The following is a 16215-nucleotide window of genomic DNA, read 5'->3' as shown; positions in this document are numbered from 1 at the left end:
AAGCAAGCTGGAGTAGCCATTCTAATATCAAATAAAATCAATTTTCAACTAAAAGTCATCAAAAAAGATAAGGAAGGACACTTCATATTCATCAAAGGAAAAATCCACCAAGATGAACTCTCAATCCTAAATATCTATGCCCCAAATACAAGGGCAACTACATATGTAAAAGAAACCTTACTAAAGCTCAAAACACACATTGCACCTCACACAATAATAGTAGGAGATTTCAACACCCCACTCTCATCAATGGACAGATCATGGAAACAGAAATTAAACAGAGACGTAGACAGACTAAGAGAAGCCATGAGCCAGATGGACTTAACGGATATTTATAGAACATTCTATCCTAAAGCAAAAGGATATACCTTCTTCTCAGCTCCTCATGGTACTTTCTCCAAAATTGACCATATAATTGGTCAAAAAACAGGCCTCAACAGGTACAGAAAGATAGAAATAATCCCATGCGTGCTATCGGACCACCACGGCCTAAAACTGGTCTTCAATAACAATAAGGGACGAATGCCCACATATACGTGGAAATTGAACAATGCTCTACTCAATGATAACCTGGTCAAGGAAGAAATAAAGGTAGAAATTAAAAACTTTTTAGAATTTAATGAAAATGAAGATACAACATACCCAAACTTATGGGACACAATGAAAGCTGTGCTAAGAGGAAAACTCATAGCGCTGAGTGCCTGCAGAAAGAAACAGGAAAGAGCATATGTCAGCAGCTTGACAGCACACCTAAAAGCTCTAGAACAAAAAGAAGCAAATACACCCAGGAGGAGTAGAAGGCAGGAAATAATCAAACTCAGAGCTGATATCAACCAAGTAGAAACAAAAAGGACCATAGAAAGAATCAACAGAACCAAAAGTTGGTTCTTTCAGAAAATCAACAAGATAGATAAACCCTTAGCCAGACTAACGAGAGGACACAGAGAGTGCGTCCAAATTAACAAAATCAGAAATGAAAAGTGTGACATAACTAGAGATTCAGAGGAAATTCAAAAAATCATCAGATCTTACTACAAAAGCCTATATTCAACAAAACTTGAAAATCTGCAGGAAATGGACAATTTCCTAGACAGATACCAGGTACCGAAGTTAAATCAGGAACAGATAAACCAGTTAAACAACCCCATAACTCCTAAAGAAATAGAAGCAGTCATTAAAGGTCTCCCAACCAAAAAGAGCCCAGGTCCAGACGGGTTTAGTGCAGAATTCTATCAAACCTTCATAGAAGACCTCGTACCAATATTATCCAAACTATTCCACAAAATTGAAACAGATGGAGCACTACCGAATTCCTTCTATGAAGCCACAATTACTCTTATACCTAAACCACACAAAGACCCAACAAAGAAAGAGAACTTCAGACCAATTTCCCTTATGAATATCGACACAAAAACACTCAATAAAATTCTGGCAAACCGAATCCAAGAGCACATCAAAACAATCATCCACCATGATCAAGTAGGCTTCATCCCAGGCATGCAGGGATGGTTGAATATACGGAAAACCATCAACGTGATCCATTATATAAACAAACTGAAAGAACAAAACCACATGATCATTTCATTAGATGCTGAGAAAGCATTTGACAAAATTCAACACCCCTTCATGATAAAAGTCCTGGAAAGAATAGGAATTCAAGGCCCATATCTAAACATAGTAAAAGCCATATACAGCAAACCAGTTGCTAACATTAAACTAAATGGAGAGAAACTTGAAGCAATCCCACTAAAATCAGGGACTAGACAAGGCTGCCCGCTCTCTCCCTACTTATTCAATATATTTCTTGAAGTTCTAGCCAGAGCAATCAGACAACAAAAGGAGATCAAAGGGATACAGATCGGAAAAGAAGAGGTCAAAATATCACTATTTGCAGATGACATGATAGTATATTTAAGTGATCCCAAAAGTTCCACCAGAGAACTACTAAAGCTGATAAACAACTTCAGCAAAGTGGCTGGGTATAAAATTAACTCAAATAAATCAGTTGCCTTCCTCTATACAAAAGAGAAACAAGCCGAGAAAGAAATTAGGGAAACGACACCCTTCATAATAGACCCAAATAATATAAAGTACCTCGGTGTGACTTTAACCAAGCAAGTAAAGGATTTGTACAATAAGAACTTCAAGACACTGAAGAAAGAAATTGAAGAAGACCTCAGAAGATGGAAAGATCTCCCATGCTCATGCTTGGCAGGATTAATATAGTAAAAATGACCATTTTACCAAAAGCGATCTACAGATTCAATGCAATCCCCATCAAAATACCGATCCAATTCTTCAAAGAGTTAGACAGAACAATTTGCAAATTCATCTGGAATAACAAAAAACCCAGGATAGCTAAAACTATCCTCAACAATAAAAGGACTTCAGGGGGAATCACTATCCCTGAATTCAAGCAGTATTACAGAGCAATAGTGATAAAAACTACATGGTACTGGTACAGAGACAGACAGATAGACCAATGGAATAGAATTGAAGACCCAGAAATGAACCCACACACCTATGGTCACTTGATTTTTGACAAAGGAGCCAAAACCATCCAATGGAAAAAAGATAGCATTTTCAGCAAATGGTGCTGGTTCAACTGGAGGGCAACATGTAGAAGAATGCAGATCGATCCATGCTTATCACCCTGTACAAAGCTTAAGTCCAAGTGGATCAAGGACCTCCACATCAAACCAGACACACTCAAACTAATAGAAGAAAAACTAGGGAAGCATCTGGAACACATGGGCACTGGAAAAAATTTCCTGAACAAAACACCAATGGCTTATGCTCTAAGATCAAGAATCGACAAATGGGATCTCATAAAACTGCAAAGCTTCTGTAAGGCAAAGGACACTGTGGTTAGGACAAAACGGCAACCAACAGATTGGGAAAAGATCTTTACCAATCCTACAACAGATAGAGGCCTTATATCCAAAATATACAAAGAACTCAAGACGTTAGACCGCAGGGAAACAAATAACCCTATTAAAAAATGGGGTTCAGAGCTAAACAAAGAATTCACAGCTGAGGAATGCCGAATGGCTGAGAAACACCTAAAGAAATGTTCAACATCTTTAGTCATAAGGGAAATGCAAATCAAAACAACCCTGAGATTTCACCTCACACCAGTGAGAATGGCTAAGATCAAAAACTCAGGTGACAGCAGATGCTGGCGAGGATGCGGAGAAAGAGGAACACTCCTCCATTGTTGGTGGGGTTGCAGACTGGTACAACCATTCTGGAAATCAGTCTGGAGGTTCCTCAGAAAATTGGACATTGAACTGCCTGAGGATCCAGCTATACCACTCTTGGGCATATACCCAAGAGATGTTCCAACATATAAAAAAGACACGTGCTTCACTATGTTCATCGCAGCCTTATTTATAATAGCCAGAAAATGGAAAGAACCCAGATGCCCTTCAACAGAGGAATGGATACAGAAAATGTGGTACATCTAAACAATGGAATATTACTCAGCTATCAAAAACAACGACTTTATGAAATTCGTAGGCAAATGGTTGGAACTGGAAAATATCATCCTGAGTGAGCTAACCCAATCACAGAAAGACACACATGGTATGCACTCATTGATAAGTGGCTATTAGCCCAAATGCTTGAATTACCCTAGATGCCTAGAACAAATGAAACTCAAGACGGATGATCAAAATGTGAATGCTTCACTCCTTCTTTAAAAGGGGAACAAGAATACCCTTCGCAGGGAATAGAGAGGCAAAGATTAAAACAGAGACAGAAGGAACACCCATTCAGAGCCTGCCCCACATGTGGCCCATACATATACAGCCACCCAATTAGACAAGATGGATGAAGCAAAGAAGTGCAGGCCGACAGGAGCCGGATGTAGATCTCTCCTGAGAGACACAGCCAGAATTCAGCAAACACAGAGGCGAATGCCAGCAGCAAACCACTGAACTGAGAATAGGACCCCCGTTGAAGGAATCAGAGAAAGAACTGGAAGAGCTTGAAGGGGCTCGAGACCCCATATGAACAACAATGTCAAGCAACCAGAGCTTCCAGGGACTAAGCCACTACCTAAAGACTATACATGGACTGACCCTGGACTCTGACCTCATAGGTAGCAATGAATATCCTAGTAAGAGCACCAGTGGAAGGGGAAGCCCTGGGTCCTGCTAAGACTGAACCCCCAGTGAACTAGTCTATGGGGGGAGGGGGACAATGGGGGGAGGGTGGGGAGGGGAACACCTATAAGAAAGGGGAGGGGGAGGGGAATGTTTGCCCGGAAACCAGGAAAGGGAATAATACTGGAAATGTATATAAGAAATACTCAATTAAAAAAAAAAAAAAAAACCAACAACAACAACAAAAAAGAATCTGTTTTAAGGACTGACTGACTACGCCTGCCAATGCTGTTCACAGGATGTGCACATTTGGGAAATGCTCAATGTCCTTAAAAATAATCTCACAGGTGAACACGATCTATACTGACCAGATAGGACAATGCAACAGAAAGAGCTTACAAGGATATTAGGACTACCTGCTGTTTTCTGACAATATTAAGACATATGGACAGTAACTCACACTCTGTTAAAACAGTCTGAACAAGTATTTTCTATAGTCACCTGCTAGTCAACTATCCCCACTCTCCTCCTTCCTTTGCAGCCTCACTCACACTTTCATGTCATATGTGTGTATGTATATACATAGACGTTTACACATATGAATGTATGTGTGTATATGTGTATGTATATACATGTGTGTGTGTGTGTGTGTGTGTGTGTGTGTGTGTGTGTGTGTGTGTTTGTGACCCACTGGTACATCCTGGCCCTCTCTCAATTCATGTACAGGCAGACACAAGTGGGTATGTCAGGCCCACTCCCATCTCTTCAGTGTGTTTGCACACCTTCTAGTCAACTCAGAGGATTTGGGGAGTTTCTCTAGGTTCCCACCACTGTCTCACAAACTGGAATCTCCTGGTAAAGCCAGGGCTGGTGCACTTGATGATGGACCTTGATTGCATCAAACCAGCCAGTAGCATCAGTGCTACAGAGCCACACAGCTCTCTCCCTGATCATCAAAATCTCCACTGGAACTAACAGTTAGCAACTGAGACACCAGCTCGCACAGTATGCTTTTTCTATGTAGAAAGATCCTGTCCACAACATCAAGAAGGGAAATGCAAGCCGCCTAAGCATAAATGTCGCATACAACTATTCTTAGCCAAACTTCAGTAATTTTCACAATGCTAACGTTTTAACTTATGGCTGAAAGGTTTTGATGAGTTTTATTCGTCTGGCTTTATCATTGTTTTGTGGAGATGTTCTGTGGATCAAAACACATTATCATTCCAAAGGCAAGTCAAATGCAACTGTTTCAAAGCAATCTCTTACCATAAGCTCAAACGATACACAATGTTACACATATGCCCTGCATTTCAGAAAGATGGACTGTTTAAACATCTGAAGAGGCAAGTTTCCAAGACCAGGAACAAGGAAACCATCAGTCAGAGCCCTTGATGCACTAACAACTCAAATAGGAAATGTCCATTCATTCTGACAATGTCTGTTCGAACAGTTATGAATAGTCAAAGCCTACCACGTATGTGGCTAATTAAATCCTACAGATGTTCAAGATAAGATGAACTTCTCAATCAAGGTCCAGCTAATGAAGAGAGGAGCGAGATTGGCCAGATAACACAACAGTTCTCTGAGAAAGTCCAAAAGGTCAAGAATGACTATGCAAAAGGAAAGCCATTTTCATATAAGCTCCAGGCAAATTTCCTCATGTCCTGCCGGGACTCTGTAATATGCAGCCTGCTCTAATAATATTCAATAAATTATTCATCTTCACTATCTGCATATAAATAGAGAAGCGTGCCTACATGCAATGATACGAAGAGTTATTTTCTAATCCAATGACTCGTTAAAAAGTATCATATCTAACAATAGGCCAGTTGGTGTTTGGTGCACCGAGGACAGAAATAGAAAGCATAAAAGTTGTTTGTTATATATAGGCAAAGATGAAAGGGAGGAAGCGATGGGATTTCTTTTAAAAAGGACTAACAAAATGAAACTCCTGTTTTTGATATATTATCCCTCTTTAATGTCCTGTTTCAAAGGAAATTATTGCAAAATGTTCGTCAAACCCACAGGCTATAAAGCAGAGTACACGTGTTCCAAGTTATTTCCTGTCTCATGTGCAGCTATCAATACTGTTGCCTTCAGAAGCAAAACTGAAATTCAAAAACATAAAGAAGAACATGAAGGTATAGCATTAAGAGGAAACAAGGGGGAACAGAAAGGCAGGCTGAAGGAGTGGAGATGAGACGTGGGCAGATTCTTGAAGCAACATATCATGAAAATGAATAAATTAATATATATCTATTCAATATATATATGTATATATAAAGGGCCATAAAGAGAAGACTATAATTGAACACCCACGTGCTACATCTTGGCTTGATCCCTTCTTGTAAGCCACTAGTGTCCAGCACTGTGATAGCAAATGAATGACAGCTAGCACGGCCTGCTGGTATGAGCCTGTAATCCCGGATACCCAGGAGGCTGCAGCAGAAAGATCAGCCCAATGCCCCACCCCACCCCCCAGACTAGTTTACAAGACTGTCTCAAAAAGTGAATGTCACCCATACTGCCAGGGAAGAAAAAGATGACAACAGGTTGGGATGTATTTTATCACCTTTCTTGTGAGAATTAGGGGAGAAGGAGGAAGAAAATAGAGACAACAGAGGTTAACAGGAACAGACAGTAAATGATCCATATTAAAGAAATTACAAGATGGAGTGAATGATGTTCGGCACGACAAAGCTGAGTCCTAACACTCTTGCTGAAGAGAAACTGATAAAGAAGGAGCGAGATGAAATAGGAGCTACTGCAACACAGGGAAGAAAGAGAAGTGACGTCACATGGTGACGGGACCCACGAGAGTGGGGAACTTAGCGCGTCCTCTCTTTTCCATTTCAAATATAACCACACTTCGTGTCTCTATATAATGACCAGATATAGCTGAATAGATTAGCCATCTTCAATAAATACTTCTCTAAGCTATTGCTTTTAATTATCACTTAAAACTCAAAACTGTGAAAGCGAAATTCAATTATAGGCTCTAAAAGATCTCAGCTGCTATTTATAGACCAACTTCAAACCACTGATTACATGATGGTTTTTACATTAGAACTAATTCACTGAAAATTTTCATGAAACCATTTATTATTACCTATTAGGTGAATTTTGAACCCAAAAGGTAGCTATTTAGGACTCACTTCATAACTCTAAACCTGGGTCAGAGAAAGCCAAGCCGCCCTACATGATTGGGGCAACAGCTGCTACACACACTGCACTGACACTCAGTGTTGTCTGTGGATCGAGAGCAAACTCTGATGAAACCCACAGTTCTGAAGGCCTTCATGAGAGGAGGACGGCCACCCAGGTGTCTGATCAGTGAGCCTGTCAGAACGGCCAGTCACAAGCCAGCACATACAGTGAAAGAATGTTAGAAATATGATGACCTCCCAAACATGTGTTTATTAACTAAAGCCTACACACCCATCTCCTCTCCCTTCTCACTCTCACAGATTAGCTTGGAGAGTCATTATATGTTGTAAAAACATCAACAATCTGACAAGTGGGATTTCTTTTGTATACTTTTGTCTTTCATTTCTTTTTTTTTCTAAATACTCTGTAAAAATAGCCAAAGTTTCCTTTAGAACTTCATTCATCCCACCTATTTAGACAGCAGGCTACTGTTTCCTGATTTCTTAATCTCTCACTGACTGATGACTTTGCACAAATGTAGACCTAGTAGGCACACAATAAAAAGGCAGAACTGGGGGCTGGGGATTTAGCTCAGTGGTAGAGCGCTTACCTAGGAAGCGCAAGGCCCTGGGTTCGATCCCCAGCTCCGAAAAAAAGAACCAAAAAAAAAAAAAAGGCAGAACTGAATTCTAAGCAGTTCAGCCTCCTGAAATACGTACTAGGAAAGCAATCCAAAGTGATATGGGAGCAGAAGGCACAGCATAGTCAAAGTTGCTCTCCACTCCGTTCAATATAATTCCTCATATGCAACACTTTTGACGGGAAAGGGCATGTTCTGATATCCACAACAGAAGTACGACCCTGCCTTCAAATATTTTCATCTTGAGAAATGACAAATAAGACGAGTTCAGCAGAAGCTACAGCTTCCTCACAAGTTGAGGCTGGAAAAGAGTATGTAATACAAAGCTGGCTGAACAACTCACGAACCTCTTCAGCCATGGAGAGGAGGCAGCATGAGCCTCAGGTAGGACTTGTTGGTAATTCGAGTAACAGCACTTACTTACAGAAATACTAAGACGGGGCTGGCGAGAGGGCTCAGGGTTGGACTGCTATCATTCTGGCAGCGGATTTGTCTGGTTCCCCAAACATACATCAAGCAACTCACAACTGCTTATAGCACCAGCTCCAAGTGGATCCAAAGCCTGTGACTTCCTGGGGCACCATGAAAATACCCAAATGCTAACATACACATACATGTGATTAAGAAAGGAAAGAACTCAAAGCATAAGCCACACTGGAAAAGGACGTACTGGCGGGCTCTCAGCTCAGTAGTTTCTAGACCTTATCAAAACATAAAGAACACAATACTCTTGGCTACCCACCAGAACTTGCTAGTAACAGCTATATACTTTGGTCACAGGATTTGGAGAAATCAAGCTGGTACTGACCTAGAAGCTTTCTCCCTGATGACTAGCTTTCATAATAGCAAAGCTGTTAACAGGCTGCTGGGCGAGACATGGCAGCAACACTTTTACCCAGCAGTGAACCTGCAACGATGACAGGCAAAGCAAGATATGCCCACTAGTGCAACCGTGGCTCAAATGTTATAGGGATGAGCAATCGCTTTCCCATGATTCAATGCCTGCTCCACAGGAGGAAGCTCATTCTCTACAGATCAGTGCAGCTTTCAAGGCTAATCAGAGAAACATCTTAGTGTGCTGGAAGACAGTTTATAGAGACTCACAACAGATCACAGAACAGGAAGCTGACTCTGTGGAGTGCTTCGTCATATACGCCATGTCTATATTACAGTTCCTCCTCCACAAGCTCAAAAAACATCAAGGAAGACGAGATAAAATGGCTGTAAGGGCAAGTGGTCAGGGAAAAATGAGGCAAAATAGTCTCTTCTGGACATAACAGGGCTGATGGATTCACAGTAGCTGTGGCTGCCCACACAAGACCTGTATAAGAAGAGTCTACTCAACCCTCCAGCTTGGATAGCAGAAGGGTATGTGAACCTCCACCCCCGCTGAGGAGCTACTGACAGTGAATGGCTGCCAGGGGAAGGAGAGTTTCTTTAAAATGTGGCTGTTGGGGCTGGGGATTTAGCTCAGTGGTAGAGCGCTTACCTAGGAAGCGCAAGGCCCTGGGTTCGGTCCCCAGCTCCGAAAAAAAAAAAAAATGTGGCTGTTAGGTTGACCATAATCCAGTGACAGACCAATGCCCATGAGTATTCAGACAGCATTACAGACTCAAGGGGTAGTTAAAAAAAAAAAACAAAAAAAAAAAACAAAACAGAAGAGTTGGAGGGAAGATAAATATGTAACAAAAACACATTGCATGCTTGCATGATATTCTCGAAGAATCAATAAAAAACATACTCTTTAAGATTAATTAAGTTAACATTTTAAAAAATAAGATGCTATGAAAAATTAGACAGCACAGTTTAAATCTCTGCAAATCTGAAGATGATTTTATGTCAGAACCTCATGTTGCACAGAAAAATACGCCTGCCTTATACCATCAAAGTGAGAGCCTGGTGTGTGGACACTGAAAGCTTTGCTACAACAGGAGGTTCCTAGCGATGCTCTGCTCCAACGCACACTAGTAGACTTAGCTTATGGTAACTAAAGTTAGACTAAACCACAGATTGCTATGAGATTGAACCTACACAACATGTCCTCTAGCTCTAACAGAAATGCCTTCTGCAGGTAAATTACAATACACTGGTATTGTATTGTATCTTATATCTTAATTATGCCTTCTGTAAGCAGAGATGCCTCTTATGACAAGGGAAGGAGATGTGTGTGGGGTGTCAGTTATCTGCAATCTAACTCAACTGTCCATTCAAACTATCAATAGCCAACAGGCCCCTGACCCTGAATAGAAGCCTCTCAGGCCATGGCCTTCCCTGCTAGGACAGACTTTCCCATTAGAAGTTTGTTTAAAAAGCTGCAAGGTTGTGATATTTCCAACGATAAAGGGGTAAGTGCTTCTGTCCTGGTCTGGGTGCATTTCCTGCTGGAGAAATCACAGGAGTGGAATAGATGACTTTAGGAACCACTGAGACAACTTTCTTATCTTTTTTTTTCCTTACTTATTCACTTACACATCCTGCTCATGGCTCCCCTCCCGGTCAGTCCCCTACACACACACACACACACACACACACACACACACACACACACACACAACTTTCTCCCATCTCCCCGAAATTTAATTTTTAAGACTGAACCCCACAGGGATAGGAAGATGGCTCAGAGGGTAAGAGAATTTGCTGCACAAGACAGAAGGTCTGAGCTTGGTTCCTCAGCACCCATGTAAGAAGGCAGGTGTGGCAACCTAAGCCTCTAACCGTAGCCCTGGGAGAAGGCAGAGACAGGAGGATGGCTATGGGTTCCTGGCCATCACCGAAGCCAGACACAACAACAACAAGCTCCAGGCTCGGTGACAGACTTTGTCTCAGGGACACCCATTAGAGTCCCCTCCTGCTATCTAGAACACTGAATATGCAAAACACATCTTCTGTGTCATAGTACACTCTGCTAGAACTACAACTGGTTGCTAATTTTCCTTAAAGCATCAAGTAAAATGCCTGTCACCAGAACTACATCCCATGGAAAAAGATTTATTAAGAATGGGCATGAAGCGACCCCGTGGTGGAAAGGCACACCTTCTAAAAATAATGCCCGAAATAGCATTTATGAAATAAGAATAGAGAAAGCTCTCAAGCATTGGTTACAATCAAATGGTCAATCAAACATCTTCTTAGGAGTTTAGTTTTAGAACTCTGATGGTGATGATGAAGTTTAAGGATTGTAGTTTCTACATGAGAATATGTGTGTCTCTGGAGGTGACACTCTCCTGCCTGTAGTATGTACCAAGGAATGCGAGATTCCTCGTGTCCTTAGGAAAATGCACAACAATGTTCTTGGCCTATCGACTGACAATAAAAACTATAGAGAGTGTAATTTATGTAAAATTTCAAGTCAACTTTAACACATGCACATAAAAAAGAACTTCCCTTATAGAAACTCTTTGCTACCTCCTTGCTTATACTCAGGATTCATCTCCAGTTTCAATGAAGAAACCCTTTTGCTCATGTTCTAATTTAAGTACCTTAACATCAAAGCAAGACCAAAACATTCTACTGAATTTTTTTAAAAAATGAATCAAATCTTTACTAACTTCCAGACACCAAAAGGTTCTCCATTCCCCAGAGAGAGAGAGAGAAAGAGAGAGAGAGAGAGAGAGAGAGAGAGAGAGAGAGAGAGAGAGAGAGAGGTAAAAAGAAGCAAAAATGTAAAGGAACAAAATGTGTGAAGAGGACTTGAGGACAACAGGAAAAAGTGAGAGGCAAAGTTACACTGGAGGGGGATGGGTTTACAGTCAGCAGGTCCTCTCCTCCTCACCTCCCTCTGTTCACTTCAAGCAGCTTCACAGAAAGAACACAGAAAGAACACGGGCTTTGGAACCAGAGAGCGAGGTTTCAGACTCAGGGCTGCCCAGTGCAGCACCAGCACAGCAAGGCTTCCTGCAGCATGCAAGGGAATTAATGTCTATGGAGAAGATTAGCTCTGAAGAGCTGGACAAGGTGCTATTCCAGTTGCCACAGTAATTAATGCAAGTGTAGTCCAACCAAGACCTACCGTGTTAATGATGTGAGGAAAGTTTCGTACGCTGCAAGTGAATGTAATCTTCCACTTATATAAAAAACTGACAATGAAAATCAATTTTGGAAGTGATTTGTTACCTAAGTAATTAAAGTATTATAGATTCAGGGTGATGCCTATGAAGTCACTCATGTGCAGTGACTGGAAGGGAAAGAGAGGCAGATAAAGACCCTCACCAGATCCTGGAAGGCTTAACATGTGTGCAGGAAGCTAGGAGAACACCGACTGCTTCCCAAGGACCCTAAATTACACCCAACCATGGCAATGGCCCACAGTGCCAGCAGCCCAGAGAAGACTGACAAGGCTAACCTCCAACACGAAGCTTAGCAAGGTTATGATCAGCCAGCCTAACCATTTTTAGTCTTGTTAAAATAACACATGGGAAAAAAACTTTCTGTGTGGTGTGTGTGTGTACAGGCACACACATGTGCACATGCATGTACTGCATATTCACGAATGCAGGTTCACAAAGTGTCTGAGGACACATGCATAGGAGCCTGGGCATGACGGGGACACTGAAGGACAAGCACAGTTGCGCAGGTGTCACCATTGTTTTGAGTCAGGCTCATTCATAGATAGGCCTGAACCTTGTAATGGAGATGGGCCAAGGCTGGCTGACAAGAGAGCCCTAGGCATCCATCTATGTCCATCCACCTTCCCCGAGCCTGGTTTACGAGACATGCTACCATGCCAACTTTTCCTCTGGGTGCACCCAGGCTCGCATGGCAGGCATTTTGCTGACTAGATTGTCCTCCGGGAAGCATATGAAAAGTATGCTGCAGCTATGTGTGTTAGGTGAACATGTTTTGTTAATGGAGTCAGAACCTGCTGTATTTTACAAGCAAGTCCTTTAGAATAAAAAAAATGAAGTTTATATATATATTACAAATTTGTTATGGGACTGATACTTTACCATCTTTATCATATGATAGAAAGCAATATGTTGTAGAGATCAGAACATGGATCTCAGAAACTGCCACATCTCAGCATACCACATAGATAGCATAAATAATCAGTAAAGACATTCGAATTGAAACTGGCATCAGTAGATTTCACCATGTCTTTCATTAAAATTATTAATGAAAATCTTCTTCCGGCTCATCTTCCCCGATAACCAGACAGTGTGTTTTACAAGGGAGTTAGCATGTAAGTCAATATTTAAGCCAGGAAGAAAGGCAGGGCTATTTCTCTATCAGGTAGTAGGATATTTATTATCATCTGTGTTTACGTTAGCATACAGAGGAAGAAATTCATCATGACTAGGGCATTTTCATACATACTTGTACCCTTCATACCCTCCCCAAGCCCCTTACGCCCCACAAAGCTAGTCAGTCTCTCTGTCTCTCTCTCTGTCTGTCTCTCTCTCTCTCTCTCTCTCTCTCTCTATCTCTATATATATATATATATATATATATATATATACACATATATAGATATAGATAGATAGATAGATCTATATATATATATCTCCTGCCCACCTTAAAATTAGTTTTCATGGTCCCATATCTGGTTACCTAACTCGTACTATCCATCAACAAATTTGTAAACACACACACACACACACACACACACACACACACACACACACACACACACACCACTTATGGAGGCAGATGACCCAGTGGGTAAATACACTCATCACCAAATCTGACATCCTGAGTTCAATTCCTAGGGTCCATATGACGGAAGGAGAGAGTCACCTTCCCCATTAGCTACATATCATCGGACACCAAAGAATGTGGATCCTAGTGGATGCTAGAGAGGAACTATCGATCGCACCAGACTCCAGAGACTGAGGATTCGACTAGATACTAGAAAGCAAGGATCCTTTTGGGATCCAGAGAACACAGGTTTTAATGGACAACAGATTGAGGGTCCTCCTGGGCACCAGAGAACAAGAGTACCTCTGGGTACCAATGAGAAGAGAGTAGCTCTGGATACTAAGCAATCTAGCACATAAATCCCAGCCTGGGTGGACACAGACGAATGTGGAAAATAGCTCTGGGGAGGCAGCCAGAGGTTAGAGAGTTCTGTTTGGGACATTAAGATAAAAGCAAAGCAGCTGAAAAGTCTATGGAAAACCTTTAAATCCTCTCCCGCTGCAGCTGCGGCCACTAAGCATCTGAAAACCAATGTGCCCAAAGGCAATCAACAAATGTATCAGTGCTATGCGGGATGGGTGGCGGAGGGCTGCCGATGTGTGCAGAAACACAAGGTACAGAACGTGTCTTTGCAAATTAACATGAGGACAGAGCCTCACTCCCAGACTTCGGTTAACTAAGTGAACTCACTCAACCTCTACAAACTATGCCCCTGTCTCCAACCCTCTCATGATATTGTTCGCACTGGGCTCATCACTTTTCATCCTCCAAACAGCCAATGAGGGTTCCCACCGACTTCATCTCATACCTTCTGTTGTTTCTCACAACCGCCCTCAGCACAGCCTCCCCAGTGACCCTACACTGGCCAAACTCATTAGTGAGAAGGCAGTGAGAAGGCGTTCCTCATCACCCTGGCCAGGGGGAGAAAGGCCTCTGTCAGCTACAAAACCCTTGTCTTTACACACTTCCGAGGAAGCTCAGGTTGAATTCCACCTGGTTTTAAAACCCATTCAATTTTCTCAAGAAGGTTTAGGTTCACAGGTAAACTCAGCACCTGCACCCAAATGCATCAGTGGTAGCTTTCTTAATGTGACCTGTCTTTAGGGGTCACAGGGGTCACAGGTGACCCAAATTTCTTCTGGGTCTTTCTCACTCACCTCTTCCCTACATATCTAACTACAGAGGCCACAGATCCTGTTGCCACCTCTACAGTTGCCCTCTTCCAGAATGTCATATAGTTGATACCACGTAGCATTATTAAAATCATTTTAATAACACTAAAGATTGCCTTATTTTACTCTGCAAACCCTCTGTCTTTCAGGACTTCATTGCTCATTTTTTTTAGTGTTTAACAAATTTTAAGGAATTATGAGCAAATTCCCTGATTCAGTTGGGACCTGAACTATACATATAGCCAGGGTGATGAGGAAAGGCTTCTCACTAATGAGCTGGGCCCAGTGTGGGTTCAGAGGGGAGGCTGTGCTGCTAGAAACAGTAGTAGAGATGCAGCGATGGGAACTCTCACTGGCTGTTCACAGGATGAAAAGTGATAGCTCAGGGCTAGCGATATCATGAGACGATTGGAGACAGGGGCATAGTTTGATAGGTGCACTTGGCAGGGGTGGACGCTGAACCTGTGAGGCTGATTGATGGATGATACACACACACACACACACACACACACACACACACGACTTTTATCATACAATGATATTCTTTATTTAAAATATGCTCACTAAGTGTTAACTCAATGGCATACCAAAATTTCAGTTCAGAAGCTGCATCTTACATCCCACATTACCTTTTATTGTTTCCTCCACAACTTCTACCACACGATCTATCTGCTGAACCTGAAAAGGGGGAGAGATAAGAAGTCAGAACATTTCTGGTGAAGTCAAAGTACATTTTCAAAGAACACTGATGTAGGTAAAATTAAGTTTAGATTAAGTACTATGTATACACACATAAAATGGATTAGATAAAAATATAAGTGTTGATATAGGTTTTACTTGAATTACCAAATTATATATACATACATAAAATTATAAGTAGAAAAGATAGATGATACATAGACAGATAGAAAGAACCATTGATGTATGTTTTACTCCACTTGCCTAATTAAATATATACATTAAATAGATAGATGATAGATGATAGATAGATATAGAGATAGATGATAGATAGATAGATAGATAGATAGATAGATAGATAGATAGATAAGATGATAAACAATAGATAGAAAGTAGATAGATAACCAGAATTAACCTATGGGGCTGTCCTGGGAAAGAGTATAGTGTGACTGTTGCCATGAGCTGTGTATCCTCTTGCATCACTGTTACTAGGGCTGGAACCATGACCGCAGAAGAAAAGACTCAGAAAGCTCAAACAGCTTCTAAGACTCATGAGACTCCTAACCCAAGGTTAAACACTGGGAAAATGGGATGGCTTTAACTTGTAGCCTTAGTGAATTTCCCCCTACGCTGGAGTGGAATTTACCTTGCTTTGTCAAGTAACCCTGTAATAAAGTAGTAAACTCACTATCGTACTAAGGGTAAAATCGGCTGAATTGCACAGCTGACTATTGTCAGAGTCTGACCTGGCTGGATAGACATTTGCTCTTATCTCCTAATAAACAGCCAGGTAATAGCTATCCACGTAAACTCAGACTGAATCATAAACTAATTT

General features: G+C 41.4%; 1 protein-coding gene across 9 annotated transcripts in view; it reads right to left on the bottom strand.

Moving 5' to 3' along the window:
• Positions 1-16215, bottom strand: part of Cdkal1 (CDK5 regulatory subunit associated protein 1-like 1) — a 552607-nt gene that overhangs the window by 375988 nt on the left and 160404 nt on the right. For all 9 annotated transcript variants that reach the window (XM_063276598.1, XM_063276594.1, XM_063276597.1 and 6 more), the window contains 1 exon segment: positions 15332-15380. In XM_063276598.1, the coding sequence (XP_063132668.1) occupies positions 15332-15380 (49 nt within the window).

The sequence above is a fragment of the Rattus norvegicus genome, chromosome 17 (genome assembly GCF_036323735.1).
Source record: "Rattus norvegicus strain BN/NHsdMcwi chromosome 17, GRCr8, whole genome shotgun sequence".
Taxonomy (NCBI): Eukaryota; Metazoa; Chordata; class Mammalia; order Rodentia; family Muridae; genus Rattus; species Rattus norvegicus.
This window is presented reverse-complemented; position numbering and strand designations above follow the sequence as displayed.